We start from the raw sequence: 15,417 nt of genomic DNA on the forward strand, positions 1-15,417 counted from the left end.
TGAGCAAGTTCCCTGTGCTTCAGTTTCCTCATTCATAAAGTGGGAATCATAGTCTCCACCCCACAAGGTTGTAGGGAAGACCGAGTTAATATATGTAAAAGTGCTTAGAACAGCTTCCTGACTTAGTGCATATATGTCTGTTAAATTGTTTAAATTTCACTGTAGGGTGAAGGCTTGTTGAACTTGCTGTAACTGGTTCCTTATTTGGGGGGTTTTCTTGCTGTCTATATATAAAATTTTATTTATTTTTGGCCGTGCTGGATCCTCCTTGCTACTCAGGCTTTCTCCAGTTGTGGAGAAGGGGGGCTACTCTCTAGTTGTGGTGGAAGGGTTTCTCATTGCCCTGACTTGTCTTGTGGAGCACAGGCTCTGGGGGGAGGGTGGGGGTGGCAGGCCAGCTTCAAGAGTTGCGGTTCCTGGGCTCTAGAGCACAGACTCACTTAGTTGCTCCGCTGCAGGGTGCGGTGGGGGGGGGGGGGGGCGCGGAAACAAATAAATAAATCTTCCCCCAGCAGGGGTCGAACCTGTGTCTCTCGAAGTGACAGACTTTACCACGGAGCCCCCAAGGAAGCCCTCTTGCTGTCTTGCAACCAAGCCAATTTATGTTCGGTTCCACTGCAGTGGGAGAACTTGCTTTGTATGATGCCACTCCTTTGACATGTGTGGAGGCTTGCTTTCTGGGCCAGCATATGGACTGCCCTGATAAAACCTCTGTGTGCACCTGGAAAGAATGTGCATTCTGCAGCTGTCAGATGTAATGTTCCAATGTCAATGAAGTCAAATTAGTTAATTGAGTTATTCCTTACTGAGTATGTGGGCGTGTGTGTGGTTCATTTCCTGCTTGTTCTGTTAGTGGGAGAGCTGTTAAAAATCTTATGATGGTGAATTTGTCTATTCCTCCTTTCAGCTTCACTAACTTTTGCTGTATGTATCCAAGGCTGTGTTATTAGATGAGTATAAATCTAGGAGTCTTGTATCTTCCTAGTGAATAAAACTTTCATAATTATAAAAGGGCATTGCAATGGCAACCCACTCCAGTCCTCTTGCTTGGAAAAGCCCATGGACCGAGGAGTCTGGTAGGCTGAAGTCCATGGGGTCGCTAAGGGTTGGGACATGACTGAGCGACTTCACTTTCACTTTTCACTTTCATGCATTGGAGAAAGAAATGGCAACCCACTCCAGCGTTCTTGCCTGGAGAATCCCAGGGACGGCGGAGCCTGGTGGGCTGCCGTCTATGGGGTCACACAGAGTCGGACTCGGCTGAAGCGACTTAGCAGCAGCTTAGCAGCAGCTTAGCAACAGCATACATATTGTAAAATGTCCTTCTTTGTCTCTGGTAAATACTCCTTGCCCCAAAGCCTGCTTTTTATAATGGTTACACCCAATTACAATAAATAAAAAAAAATAAAATATAATGGTTACATCCACTTTCCTGTTTGCTGGGTCAATGAAATAACTGTTACATCTGTGAATTTCAAACTTTCTGTGTCCTTATAAAGTTTGTTTCTTGTAAATGTCATATATTGGGTTTTAATTAAACAGTTTCATACTCCCTTTTAGTTGGATTATTTACCCCACTTATATTGACTATAACTAACGGTATAGACTTTATAGCTAACCTTTTGCTGTTTTTCCAATTAGTCCTACCCTTTGTTTCTTTAGTCCTTTTTCCTTTTGCAGTTACTGGATTTTAAAAAAATTCCATTTTCCTCTTGCATCTTAGATAAATGTATTAATGCACTCTTGAAGCTTAGATTTTCAAGCTATTTTTATAGTTATCCTAATAATACCTAATCTTCTCGAGATTACAGTATTTATGATTACAGGTTTTGTTAAATTAGCAATTTTACTACTTGCCAAGTACAAACAACCCTTTCTTCCACCCTTCCACACTATTATACATGTATAATATATAACCGCTGTTATATATTCCATATTACATATTTTTAACAATATATGTCTTCAAGACATTACTGCGGTTTAAAAGTCAATATTCTTTCATATTGTGCCTATATATTTACTCTGTTCCTTGCTCTTCATCCTTCCTTCTGGTTCTATACTACCACCTGGGGGCGTTTTCCTTTAGGCTGAAGTACTTAAGTATTTTTATAGCACATGTCTGATGGTGCTTAATTCTCTCAACTTTTGTCCGTCTGAAAATGCCTTTAGTTTGCTTTTGAGAATATTCTTACTAAGTTGGCAATTCTAAGTCGGCAGACCTTTCTCAGGAGTTTTAAGATTCTGGCTTCCAAAGTTTCTTCTGAAAAGTTAGCCACTGCTCCTTCAAAGGTTACATATTTCTCTCTGGCCGTCTTTAGAGTCTTCTGTCTTTGGTTTCCAGCATAAGGTATTCTTAAAAGTGTGCCTTTTGGTTTTGCTTTTACTCCATAACGAATTTGCTGAGTTTTATGAATCTATAGGTTAAAGTTTGTCAACAGTTTGGGAAAATTCTCAGCTATTATTTCATCAAATACTGATTCTGCCCCATTCCCTTTCATGTCTGGGACCTCAGTCACATGTATGCTTAGGCTCTGTTCACCGTGTTTCTTGTGCGCTTGGTTTTTTGTTTAGTTTCTACATTCTTTTACTCTTTGCTTCCGTTTGAATTTTTCTATTGGCCTATCTTCAAGCACTAATCCGAGCTCCTGCTGCGTGCACTCTGCTGTTAAACCCACATGGTGAGTTCTTAATTTCAGATTTGAACTGTTATTGCAATATTCTTTTCAAATAGCTTTACTGAGGTTTCACTTACAAACTGTAGAATTCACCCATTTTAGGCAAACAAAATTAAATATTTTTAGTAAATTTATTAAGTTGGGCAGCCATTAGCACAATTCCCCCCTCTTTCTTCTTTAAGAATATATTCTGGATGACATCTAAATCGAAATTTAAGTCAAATACAAAGGAAATAGACATCACTAGCTTTGCCAATCAACCTGTCTATACACTGTTTATCCAAAACTGTTAAGCAGGCAGAATGGACCCCTTGTAACTTTTAAAAATTGAGATATAATTCATATATCATGAAGTTTACCTTCTAAAGTATACAACTCAGTGGGTTTTAGTATATTCACAAAGTTGTGCAATCATCACTATTAGCTAATTCCAGAACATTCATCACTCCAAAAAGAAACCTTTACTCACTAGCAGTTACTTCCCATCCTGTCCTTCCCTAGCTCTTAGCAACCATTAATTTACTGTCTCTATAGATTTGTCTATGCTGGCCATTTCATATAAATGGAACCATATAATATGTAGCCTTTTTGTGTCTGGCTTCTTTCACTGAGCATGTTTTCAAGGTTCACATTGTAGGTTGTATCAGTATTTTTTTAATGGCCAAATGGTATTCCATTATATGGATATTTTATCCAGTCACTGGTTGATGGCTATTTGCTTCCATTTGAGGCTACTATGAAAAACCAGGCCATGAGCATTATTTCTCCTGGTTATAAACCTAGGGGTGGAGTTGCTGGGTATTACTAGTTCTATGCTTAGCTTTTTGAGGATCTGCCAAAGTGGCTGTACCAGCAATGTATGCATGCGTTCTAATTTATCCACATCACTGCAAACACTGATTGTCTGTCTTCTTGATTATAGCCATCTTAAAGGGTGTTTTTTATGGTTTGTTATTTACATTTCCCCAGAAAAACATCTATTTCTGCTTTATTGACTATGCCAAAGCCTTCGACTGTGTGGATCGCAATAAACTGTGGAAAATTCTGAAAGACATGGGAATACCAGACCACCTGACCTGCCTCTTGAGAAACCTATATGCAGGTCAGGAAGCAACAGTTAGAACTGGACATGGAACAACAGACTGGTTCCAAATAGGAAAAGGAGTATGTCAAGACTGTATATTGTCACCCTGCTTATTTAACTTATATGCAGAGTACATCATGAGAAACGCTGGACTGGAAGAAACACAAGCTGGAATCAAGATTGCCGGGAGAAATATCAATAACCTCAGATATGCAGATGACATCACCCTTATGGCAGAAAGTGAAGAGGAACTAAAAACCCTCTTGATGAAAGTGAAGAGGAGAGTAAAAAAGTTGGCTTAAAGCTCAACATTCAGAAAACGAAGATCATGGCACCCGGTCCCATCACTTCATGGGAAATAGATGGGGAAACAGTGGAAACAGTGTCAGACTTTATTTTTTTGGGCTCCAAAATCACTGCAGATGGTGACTGCAGCCATGAAATTAAAAGATGCTTACTCCTTGGAAGAAAAGTTATGACCAACCTAGATAGTATATTGAAAATCAGAGACATTACTTTGCCGACTAAGGTCCATCTAGTCAAGGCTATGGTTTTTCCTGTGGTCATGTATGGATGTGAGAGTTGGACTGTGAAGAAGGCTGAGTGCTGAAGAATTGATGCTTTTGAACTGTGGAGTTGGAGAAGACTCTTGAGAGTCCCTTGGACTGCAAGGAGATCCAACCAGTTCATTCTGAAGGAGATCAGCCCTGGGATTTCTTTGGAAGGAATGATGCTAAAGCTGAAGCTCCAGTACTTTGGCCACTTCATGTGAAGAGTTGACTCATTGGAAAAGACCCTGATGCTGGGAGGGATTGGGGGCAGGAGGAGAAGGGGACAGCAGAGGATGAGACGGCTGGATGGCTTCACTGACTCAATGGATGCGAGTCTGAGTGAACTCCGGGAGTTGGTGATGGACAGGGAGGCCTGGTGTGCTGCGATTCATGGGGTCTCAGAGTCAGACACGACTGATCGACTGAACTGAACTGAATGACTAATAATGTTAAGCTTCTAGGTGTTTATTGGTCATCTGGAGATCTTCTTTGGAGAAATGTACATTTAAACCCTTGTTCATTTTTTGGTTGGGTTGTGGGGTTTTGTCTGGCTACACAACGTGGCATGCAGGGATCTTAAGTTCCTTCACCAGGGACTGAATCCATGTCCCCTGCGGTGGAAGCAAAGTCCTAACCACTGGACTGCCAGCAAAGTCCCCAGCTGGGTTGTCTTTTTATTACTGAGTTTTAACAATTCTCTATATATTCTGGATACTAGACCCTCATCTACAATCTGTATTTAAAACAGACCTCTCAGGTCTGTTTGCGGTCAATTCCCACTCCCAACCCTGTTGTTCACTCGCTCAGTCGGGTCTCTTTGTGAACTCCCAACCCTAGTAACAGGCAACCACTAAGTTACAGCTGTTGTTTCAGGTAAGCCCACCTTTGAGTGAAATTTTGTCTAAGTACTGTGTCGCTGTGGGACGTTTCGCTCTGCCTTTCGGTGGCCCTGGGCTTCTGGTGGCTTCCAGCATGGCATGTAGAGCTCTGGAATTCAGCAAACGTCCTGGGAGAAAACCAGTCACTTATTTAGGGTGTCTCAGGTTCCCAGTGTGTCATCACCAGGGACCTTATATCTTCTTTTACCCAGTAGCGCCCCTCTGCATGGGCTAAACCCAGTCTTCAGTTCCTGGCCCAGAATCAGCAAAAGCTCCCTAAGGAAAAAGTGGCCAGACCATCAGTTTACCTCAGAAAGGCTTCCTCCTCTGAAACCCAATTCATTTAGTCCTTATTGCCTCCCTAGTTTTCTGATGTTTAAAAGCAGTACTGAATTTTTGGTATTTTAAACCAGTTTTTTTCTGGTAGTTGCAGCAGGAGTGTTGTGTTGATGTGACCTAATACTCATCAATTATATTAAGCTTTTAAGACTTTATATCCTGACAAGCAAGTTTCTTTTCTTTCCCTCTCCTTCCAGATATATGTTGGCTATTTGGAGAGCATACTTCTTCCACATGAATGTTTTAAATCCATTTATCTGTGTTCCCCACCAGCCCCCCCCAAAAAACACGCTCTTAGGATTTTGTTGGGAAAATATATTGAATTTATAAATTACTTAACTGAAATTCTTATAACTTTTACATTCTCCATCCACGAACATGGTATACCTATCCATTGAGGAGGTTTCTTTTAGGTCCTTTAATATTTTGTACTTTTCTCCATTAAGGAATTGCACATACTTCATCAGGTTTTATCCCAAATACCTTAGAGATGATCTTTTAAAGTACTTTTTAAAAAGAATAGGTAATGTATTTATGGCACAAATTTCCAAAAGCTCAAAAAAGTAACACTGACAATTTTCATCCATTTTTCTGTGACCCAGTTTTCTTCCAGAAGAAATGAATGTTACTAGAATGTTACTTCTAGAAGAAATGAATGTTATCTATTTATTTTTAATGTGGTTAATGTTAGTATATAGTTCAATCTTGCATCCAGTAAGCAACTGAATTTTATTATTTCGATTAGGTTATTTTGAATTTCTTTTTTGTATCTGTATCATCTACAAAGGAGAAGTCATTTGGTCCATCTTTTTCCATTCCTTATTCCTTTTACGTTTTACTGCACTGGTGTAGGGTACCTCTAATACAGTAGTTATGTAAAACAGCTGAGTAATAGCTGTGATAGAAGGCAATCGTATTCTGCTTGACTTTAATGAGGGCTTGTTTCACATTTATTTATGAAATTTGCTGTAGGTTTTTGGCAGATGTCTTTATTGGGTTAAAAAAAGGTTAATCTTTGATCCCGTTTTGCTAAGAATGGGTACCGTGAAAGTTTTTGTAAGTTATTTTATGCACCTACTGAGATGATCGTATGGTTTTTCCCTTTAATCTATTAAATGGGCTGAACCGCCCCCTCAAGAAAAACACAGATAGTCTCAAACACTTTTACCCCAAATTGTTATTTATTTTCATGAGGGGGGGAAAAAAGAACCTTTTATGATAGTGAAAATATACTTTATTTTTTTAATACAATAGCTGCCAGCAATATACTGGTTCCAGAGAGAGAAAAGAAAATACAAGCATTCTATAATAAGCTTTCATTTTCCTTTTCAAGTAATTAAAAAAAATACTTCAATTCTGTTCAACATTATGATTTGGGGGAGTTGAAATTTTTTTCCATAATAAAAGTATGATTTTGACAGCCCCAACCTTGGTAATTTGTAAAGGATGGAATAAAAATGATGATACAGTATAATAATGAATGCTTCCCTCTCTTTGAATCAAATACTGATTATAACCAGTGTAAGAAATTGGTTAATCAATAAGTTTGATGAAATGTGTATCAAAATGTTCATGAAAAAATACATTTCTATTTCTTCTCATTTTTACCACGTATTTTCTAAATGGATTATTTTAAATGCACAGAAATAAAAGCTATCTACACGCAGCTCTAAAGAGATTCAAGCAACAGAAGTAAATGTGCCTAAATTCTAAAGTCAAACAAATCAGTGTAAGAGTAAATGTCAGAAACCTCTTCATTGTATACAGATTGCTCAAGGGTTTAAAGATAGCTGTATAAGCCGAGGTCACCAAGAAATAAAAGCCTGCATGGATTTTATCACAAAAGTTAACAATCTTGGTAAAAGAAAATAACAGAACTATACAGAAAGTCCACATCTGTTTGTTTTTTTTTAAGGGGGAATTTATATCAACTGAAATAGTAGACAGCCTTCCAAATGTTGAACAGAAAAATTTCTCAGAATCCCTTGGAAACTATAAGATATTCCATTCAGACTCTTATCTTAAGTGAAACAAAAGGGGTTTAAATGAAGGGAGGAATGATTCAGTAGTTGTAGAAATAGTATCAGATTATTTCTATTACATCAACCCATACATGAACTACCATGAAAATTTTTCATGTCCCAAATCTCCCAAGATTATAAGCTATGATTTTTTCACAAATGTAAGATGGGGTAAAAAAGGTATGTTCTAGGATCATCTTTTTTTACTAGCTTTTGTCCATTTGCCAATCTCAATCTCATCTGACTAACTTTCCTGATAAAGTAATAAGATCTGTCTTTCTACAGAAACACAACTCTGCCCTCATCAAAATTATAACAGAAAGACCCTCCCTTCCTTGGATATCTAGAGAGACAGCCAAGTGTAATCATGGGGTACATTTTTTAAAAAGAAGAAGAGAATAAATATCCAAAGTGGCAAACTCTTCACAACTGAATTTCAGAATGTGTTTTTCATCCCTGTTTTGAGGACTGTAGCTTTCCTCACTATCCCTCTACTCTGCATCACTTAGTCCACCATTCACTTGAAACAGACGCCCTACTTTGCCTGAATTATGCTTTACCTACTTTGCCTGAATTATGCTTTAAGCTATGAGGCAAGATTCAATAACTGACACCAAGTTAGTCCTATTATAAAAGTAAGTGAAAAGTGAAGATGGCTGTCTGTGTACTGGTGCAGAGGTGGCACAATTCACCCACGGAAGCTGCTGCCATAGACTTTCTCAGCATATAACCTGACAGTGCTTCTTCCTGGAACAAGATAAGTCATCATCCAATACTTTATTACAAAATGGTGGGTACCCTAACTTTGTTCAGCAATAAGGAGTTCTAAAAAAGGTAAAGCAAAGAAATCTCCCTGAGCCAAATGGATACAATATGGAGTTTTTCTTATCTTTCTACACCAAGCTAATTACTGATAGATTTAAATAAATGCATAATGCTTATAAAAAATCAGGCTGCTTCCATAAAGCCAGTGTTTACTAAATGTTAGCATATCATAGGGAAAAAACATTGCTATTTTAAAGCAATATACTTAAAATTTCCAAAAACAGCCTATGAGAAATAGTACTTCTTAAACAAGTTAGGTATAAAAATGACCAAAAACATTACTATAGTCACAACCAGTCTTTGGAGTAGTACACAGAAAGTCATTTTTTTCTTTTTTAAGTGAATAAATACTAAGCAAACTTTTATTTTCATCAAGTTTATCCTCCCTTGTTACAACACACAAAATTCCTGGTTTAGGACTTCAGTTTAAGAAACAAACATGCAGAGTGCTATTCCTCAACATAGCTTCAGAAAAATTTAATTGAAGGAAACACAATGATTGAGATTAGGCAAAACTGCAGTAAATATTAAGTCACCATCACAACTATAATTTAGTCCAAAAGGAGTGAACCATCCTCTGCCTGAAGTCTAACAGTAAATGGGGTGGAATAATAACCTGTTTTATCTTGTTTTTAATATAGGATGTATACTATACTCTTTAGATTATCCACATTAAATATGCTTTATAAACAAAACTCTACTTGGTATGTTGACAAACCCATGCTATACTCCTTAGGTTAACTTTTACATACATTACTAATCACTGTACTGCTAGAGCTAAATGAACGAAGTATCAGTTGACGTAATGTTGCTCAGAAGATCTACAGACAGCAAGGCTGATGCTTAACTTAAAAAAGAGCACTTTAAAATTCAGGAAGAAAGCAATAATGTTCCAAATGAATGGCACTGGACAAAATACATATAACCGGTAACATATTTAGACTGAGTGGATCAGGTGCCCATTGGTTTCTCTTATATTCATAATATGCTTGAGAAGATTTTAAAATACCATCCTTCCCTCTAAACTTTCAGCTTCTAAGTAGTGTCAGATGTCATCATTAATATGAAAGAAAAATGCTTTTAGGCAAAAGTAAAAATCCATGTACAAAGTAAAATAACAAAATCTGCACTGACTTTCGGTAGAAAGCACTCTTCTCAGGTGGTAACATCCTTTAGTACATATCCAGGATAGACTAAATTGAAATAGAATATTTTGATACAGTAGCAATCCTTTCATATACTCTTACTAATTATTATAAAATTCCAAAACTACATAAATATTCCTTGTACCATGCATTATGCACCAGTTTGGGCCTGACTGAAGGGGACATGGTTACTATTTATTTTTTTTACGGTTACTATTTTAACAGTTGAACAGTGCACCTCAAAAGTTCTGTCATCGATACACAGTGAATGGACTCCAGTGATGAAGGTTCCAGAGAGATGGCAAACTGCCTTTAAACTACCGTTAAAGTGAAAGTTTGTGATGGGAGTGCTCCAAATTGGAGGAGAAGAGGATGTGGGCTAGGGGACACAGGCAGGGTAAAGGAATTTTAAAATAATACTGCTTAGGAGTATATATATTTCAAGACAGCTACTATACCTTTTCTATCCTTTATCCTAATCTGGAATAACTGCATGTTCGTGCCAAAAAAAGTTTCTACTTTCTAGGAAGAGGAGCAGTCTGTTAGGAAAAGTATGTTCTTAGTCAGGGGAAGATGTGAAGACGTTTCTCTCGCAAGTGCTCTTTTATTTGGTAAGTCTCTTGGCTACATCACTGTATGCTATCTCCACCTCCTTGTCACTGGGGCAGGTGTTGGTGAACTCATCCCTACTATAGGCGTTACTCAGGTATCTCCAGATGCCAGTCATTCCTTTTGGAATGTCGAAGTTGCGGTATTTTTTCGCCACCACCTGGAATACAAAGAGGTCAGAAGTTAGTGTTTATATGCCATGTCTTATAAACCAGTCGCTCAGGAGTCCGACTCCTTGCAACCCTCTGGACCACAGCCCGCCAGGCTCCTCTGTCCATAGGATTCTCCAGGCAAGAATACTGGAGTGGGTTGCCATGCCCTCCTCCCGGGGATCTTCCCAACTCAGGGATCGAACCCAGGTCTCTTATGTCTTCTGATTTTAGGGCAAATTAACTCCGTGAACCTCTCAAAACTGCCTCTACTTGAAGTCTGTCCCCTTCATTATAACTAGACATTTAAAATAATGATAAGGACCGCAAACTACACCAGAGACTCCGAAGTGTGGTGGTGACTGCAAACGCCTGCCTCTACCAACAAGAGAAACAGTCACGTGTAATCACTGGATAAATACTTTAAAACATACACACTAGTTTAGGTCTTCGGCCCATTTTTTGACTGGGTTGTTTTGATGTTGTTAAAAATCATGAGATGTTTGTAAATTGTGGAGACTAATCTCCTGCCAGTCACATCGTTTGCAAATATTTTCTCCCAATCTGTGGGTTGTTTTTTCACTTTGTTTCCTTTGCTATGCAAAAGTTTTTGAGTTTAGGTAGATCCCATTTGTTTATTCTTGTTTTATTTCCATTATTCTGAGAGATGGATCGAAAAAGATACCGCTGCAAACATACACACTAGTCGAGATCTGTTGTTCTTGACCTTGATCTTTAGTGCACAACATAGAGTTTCACACACTGTCACTTGTGTTAGTCGCTCAGGAGTCTGACTCCTTTCGACCCTCTGGACCACAGCCCGCCAGGCTCCTCTGTCCATAGGATTCTCCAGGCAAGAATACTGGAGTGGGTTGCCATGCCCTCCTCCAGGGGATCTTCCCAACTCGGGGATCGAACCCAGGTCTCTTATGTCTCCCCACTAGTGTTACCTGGGAAACCCAGTAAATGTATTCACACAATAAACGCTCAATAAATATTTTCTGCCTTGAAAAGAAAAAGCCAGGTGATCAAAGAACAAAGTTTGATGCTGTATGGAAGTATAGCAAGCACTTTTAAGTTACCTTGAATTTTTATGCAGTCATAGAAAAAAAATTTCCATTTCTCATAGGCATTGATTTTAATACACAATTTTCCATTTAATACACCTTAGGGTGTTTCACCTATTGCCTAGACAACATTAAGTTACACTGTTTGGAGGTTCTAAATAGTGAGTGTCGGAATATCAGCCAAGTTCTACACACAGGGGGAGTCCTGTCTTCGTAAAAAGGTATCAGGTTTAATAGCAACGTGACCCCACATCCTGCAGGCCTACCTTGACAATGTGCAGCTTGGGCAGCAGGTTGCAGTCAGCTAGTGTCATTTCATTGCCATCCAGAAATTTACGTGTGGAAAACTTAATGTCCTCCATACTATTCTCATCAATTTCATCAGGGAGGGGAGAATTCAGATATTCATCTAGTTTCTGCAGTGTTTTCAAGAGACCCCGCTCCAAAGCTGAAAGAAAAATGGAAATGCTGTAAGAAGGAAAACCACCCAACCCCCAAAGTCTAGAAGTGTTACTCCTTCAGTCCGTAACTGGTCTCTCTGACACTGGGGTACAAAACAGACAAGGTTCCTACTCTCCTGGAGCTTATTTATTCACTTGGGGGGAAGAGATGAGACAAATTTACAGGTAAAACTACAGATAAATATAAAAGCAAGTATGATGATTTCAGATAGTGTCATCTGTAAATATTTGTTAATAACTGAATGTCCCATATACAAACGCATCATGGCCCAACACAGTTGATATCTAAACCAGAAAATAAAACAACAAAAAAAAATGGGTGAGAAAAGACAAACCTATTATTTCAAATATAGGAAAGAAAGTCTTGCTGAGACAGAGATTCTTGCCCTCAATTTTAAATCCTGCTCCTATAAAAATATTTGGATTTCTATCCATGAAATGTGTTAAGAAACACCAATTCAAGTAGAGAAGCCTGAAGTTTCTGCACTGCCTTAATATACACAAGAAACCAAAAACAGCACTATCTTATAATAATATGAAAAACAGATGTCAGATTAGAGTTCAATCTACAATACTGAACTGGAGCCCTCTTCAGGTCTCCCCGGTGGCTCAGACAGTAAATGTCTGCCTGCAAGGCAGGAGACCCGGGTTCGATCCCTGGGTCGGGAAGATCCTCTGTAGAAGGAAATGGCACCCCACTCCAGTACTCTTGCCTGGAAAATCCCATGGATGGAGGAGCCTGGTGGGTTACAGTCTATGGGGTCGCAAAGAGTCGGACACGACTGAGCAACTTCACTTTCAGCAAAATAGATTTTGTTGTTGTCTGCTCACTAAGTCGGATCTGACTCTTTGCAACCCTGTGGACTGTAGCCCACCAGGCTCTTCTGTCCATGGGCCTTACCAGGCAAGAGTAATGGAGTGGGTTACCATTTCCTTCTACAGAGGATCTTCCTGACCCGGGGTCAAACCTACATACCCTGCACTGGCAGGTGGACTCTTTACCGATGAGCCATCAAGGAAGCCCGCAAAATAGATTAAGATGCTAAAATTATTATAATTCAGAGAGTAGTAGAATGCAGCCACTCTGTATATCTAGAAAGTCAAGGTCGGTGACCCTTAGCAAAGAGGGGATGGGAACACCATTAGAATGGGTATGAAGCAACGAAGACAGACCCTCGGTTATCCCTTTAAAAAAAATTTTTTTTTTTTGCCTTTTATCTTCTCAAACCAGCTTTATCTCCCACTCCCAGAATAGATGAGTTCACAACGATGAGTACAGTACATGTACTTGCCATAAAAGAGTGTTAAAATCATGAGGTGACACTCCGTATTACTTATAAGTTTGAATAAAGTTGGATCCATTACAGAAAAAGGCAAAGCTTTACATGCTATATATTAAGATATTTCACCAGCAACATAAACATCCAAACACAACACTTGTTCCAGACTGCTCCCCTCAACTCATCCCTTGATCCCTTCAAAGTAGTCCAGACAATAGATAGTAATCTTAGGTAGAGGGCTGTATGTATAAAAAGGGTTTTAGAAGTACATAAGAGATAAAAACCTTCTGAGCTTGGAAACCAAGCTGAAGATGGAAAAAGAAGGATAGAAGTATTCAACAAAATACAAATTGAAGCCCTAGTACACGCCAAGTTTTGTTCTAAGCGTCGTTAAACTCACTACTGAATAAAACATAAAATGTCCCTACTCTCTTGAGTTTATACCTGGGAAAATGAAAGTACTATAGAGAAGCTGATCAGCAAAAGACTCTCGGGGTGATCCCTTCAGTAGGAGTGTGGAGTCTTAGCCAATGGACCACCAGGGAAGTCCCTTCAGCTTTTTTAAGTGGAGGTGCAGGTTATAGGGTATACGTGTCTCCAATTTTAGTAGAAATTGATCAGTTTTCCAAGTTCAGCACAGCAAGCAGCAGGTATGGACGTTCCAGGGACTTCACATCTTCAACATCTGGTACAGTCTCTTTAATTTCAACCCTTTTTTAGGATGACAGATTCGGTTTTAATCTTTTCCTCTTTATTGCCTCTTTGGATATCCTCTTTTTGTACAGTGCTGTTTGCTCATTTTTCTCTTGGACTATCTGTTGTACTGACTTGCAGTTTTTTTACATACTGCAGATGCAAATTCTTTATGCTTACATGTATTATACATTCCTTCTTGCATTTCACTTGCTTAATGATGACTTCTGATGAACATAAATTATTAAACCTAATGTAGTCCCATTTATTTTTTTCTTTTATGATCAGTACTTTGTGTTCAGCTTAAGAAACCTTTTGTTCAGTTCAGCTGCTCAGTCGTGTCTGACTCTTTACGACCCCATGGGCTGCAGCGCACCAGGCCTCTCTGTCCATCACCAACTCCTGGAGTTTACTCAAACTCATGTCCATCGAGTTGGTGATGCCATCCAATCATCTCATCCTCTGTCAGCCCCTTCTCCTCCTGGCTTCAGTCTTTCCCAGCATCAGGGTCTTTACCAATGAGTCAGCCCTTCGCATCAGGTGACCAAAGTACTGGAGTTTCAGCTTCAGTATCAGTCATTCCAATGAATATTCAGGACTGATTTTCTTTAGGATGGACTAGTTGGATCTCCTTGCTGTCCAAGGGACTCTCAAGAGTCTTCTACAAAACCACTGTTCAAAAGCATCAATTCCTTGGCACTCAGCTTTCTTTATGGTCCAACTCTCACATCCATACATGACTACTGGAAAAACCATAGCTTTGACTAGACAGACCTTTGTTGGCAAAGTAATGTCTCTGCTTTTTAATATACTGTCTAGGTTGGTCATAACTTTTCTTCCAAGGAGCAAGCGTCTTTTAATTTCATGGCCGCAGTCACCATCTGTAGTGATTTTAGAGCCTCGAAAAATAAAAAAGTCTGTCACTGTTTTCATTGTTCCCCATCCATTTGCCATGAAGTGATGGGACCAGATGCCATGATTTTAGTTTTCTGAATGTTAGGCTTTAAGCCAACTTTTTCACTCTCCTCTTTCACTTTCATCAAGAAGCTCTTTAATTCCTCTTTGCTTTCTGCCATAAGGGTAGTGTCATCTGCACATCTGAGGTTATTGATATTTCTCCTGGCAATCTTGATTCCAGCTTGTGCTTCATCCAGCCTGGCATTTTGCATGATGTACTCTGCATATAAGTTAAATTAGCAGGGTGACAATATACATCCGTGACGTACTCCTTTCCCGATTTGGAACCAGTCCATTGTTCCATGTCCAGTTCTAACTGTTGCTTCCTGACCTGCATACAGATTTCTCAGGAGGCAGGTACGGTGCTCTGGTATTACCATCTCTTTCAGAACTTTCCAGTTTGTTGTGATCCACACAGTCAAAGGTTTTGGCACAGTCAATAAAGCAGATGTTTTTCTGGAATTCTCTTGCCTTTTCAATGATCCAATGGATGATGGCAATTTGATCTCTGGCTCCTTTGCCTTTTCTAAATCCAGCTTGAATATCTGGAAGTTCACAGTTCACATAGTGTTGAAGCCTGGCTTGGAGAATTTTGAGCATTACTTTGCTAGAGTGTGAGATGAGTGCAACTGTGCAGTAGTTCGAGCATTCTTTGGCATTACATTTCCTTGGGATTGGAATGA

The 15,417-nt window shown here is 39.1% G+C and overlaps 1 protein-coding gene across 1 annotated transcript in view; it reads right to left on the reverse strand.

The window, feature by feature from the left end:
* Positions 1–6,686: 6,686 nt before the first annotated feature.
* The window catches only part of CLIC4 (chloride intracellular channel 4), an 81,826-nt gene continuing 73,095 nt past the window's right edge, over positions 6,687–15,417 (reverse strand). The window contains exons 5-6 of the mRNA XM_004005110.5: positions 11,610–11,791; positions 6,687–10,287 (exon numbers count right to left, since the gene is read on the reverse strand). Coding sequence (XP_004005159.1) covers positions 10,123–10,287; positions 11,610–11,791 — 347 coding nt within the window. The 3' untranslated portion in view covers positions 6,687–10,122. The remainder of the gene's footprint in view (positions 10,288–11,609; positions 11,792–15,417) is intronic.

The sequence above is a fragment of the Ovis aries genome, chromosome 2 (genome assembly GCF_016772045.2).
Source record: "Ovis aries strain OAR_USU_Benz2616 breed Rambouillet chromosome 2, ARS-UI_Ramb_v3.0, whole genome shotgun sequence".
Taxonomy (NCBI): domain Eukaryota; kingdom Metazoa; phylum Chordata; class Mammalia; order Artiodactyla; family Bovidae; genus Ovis; species Ovis aries.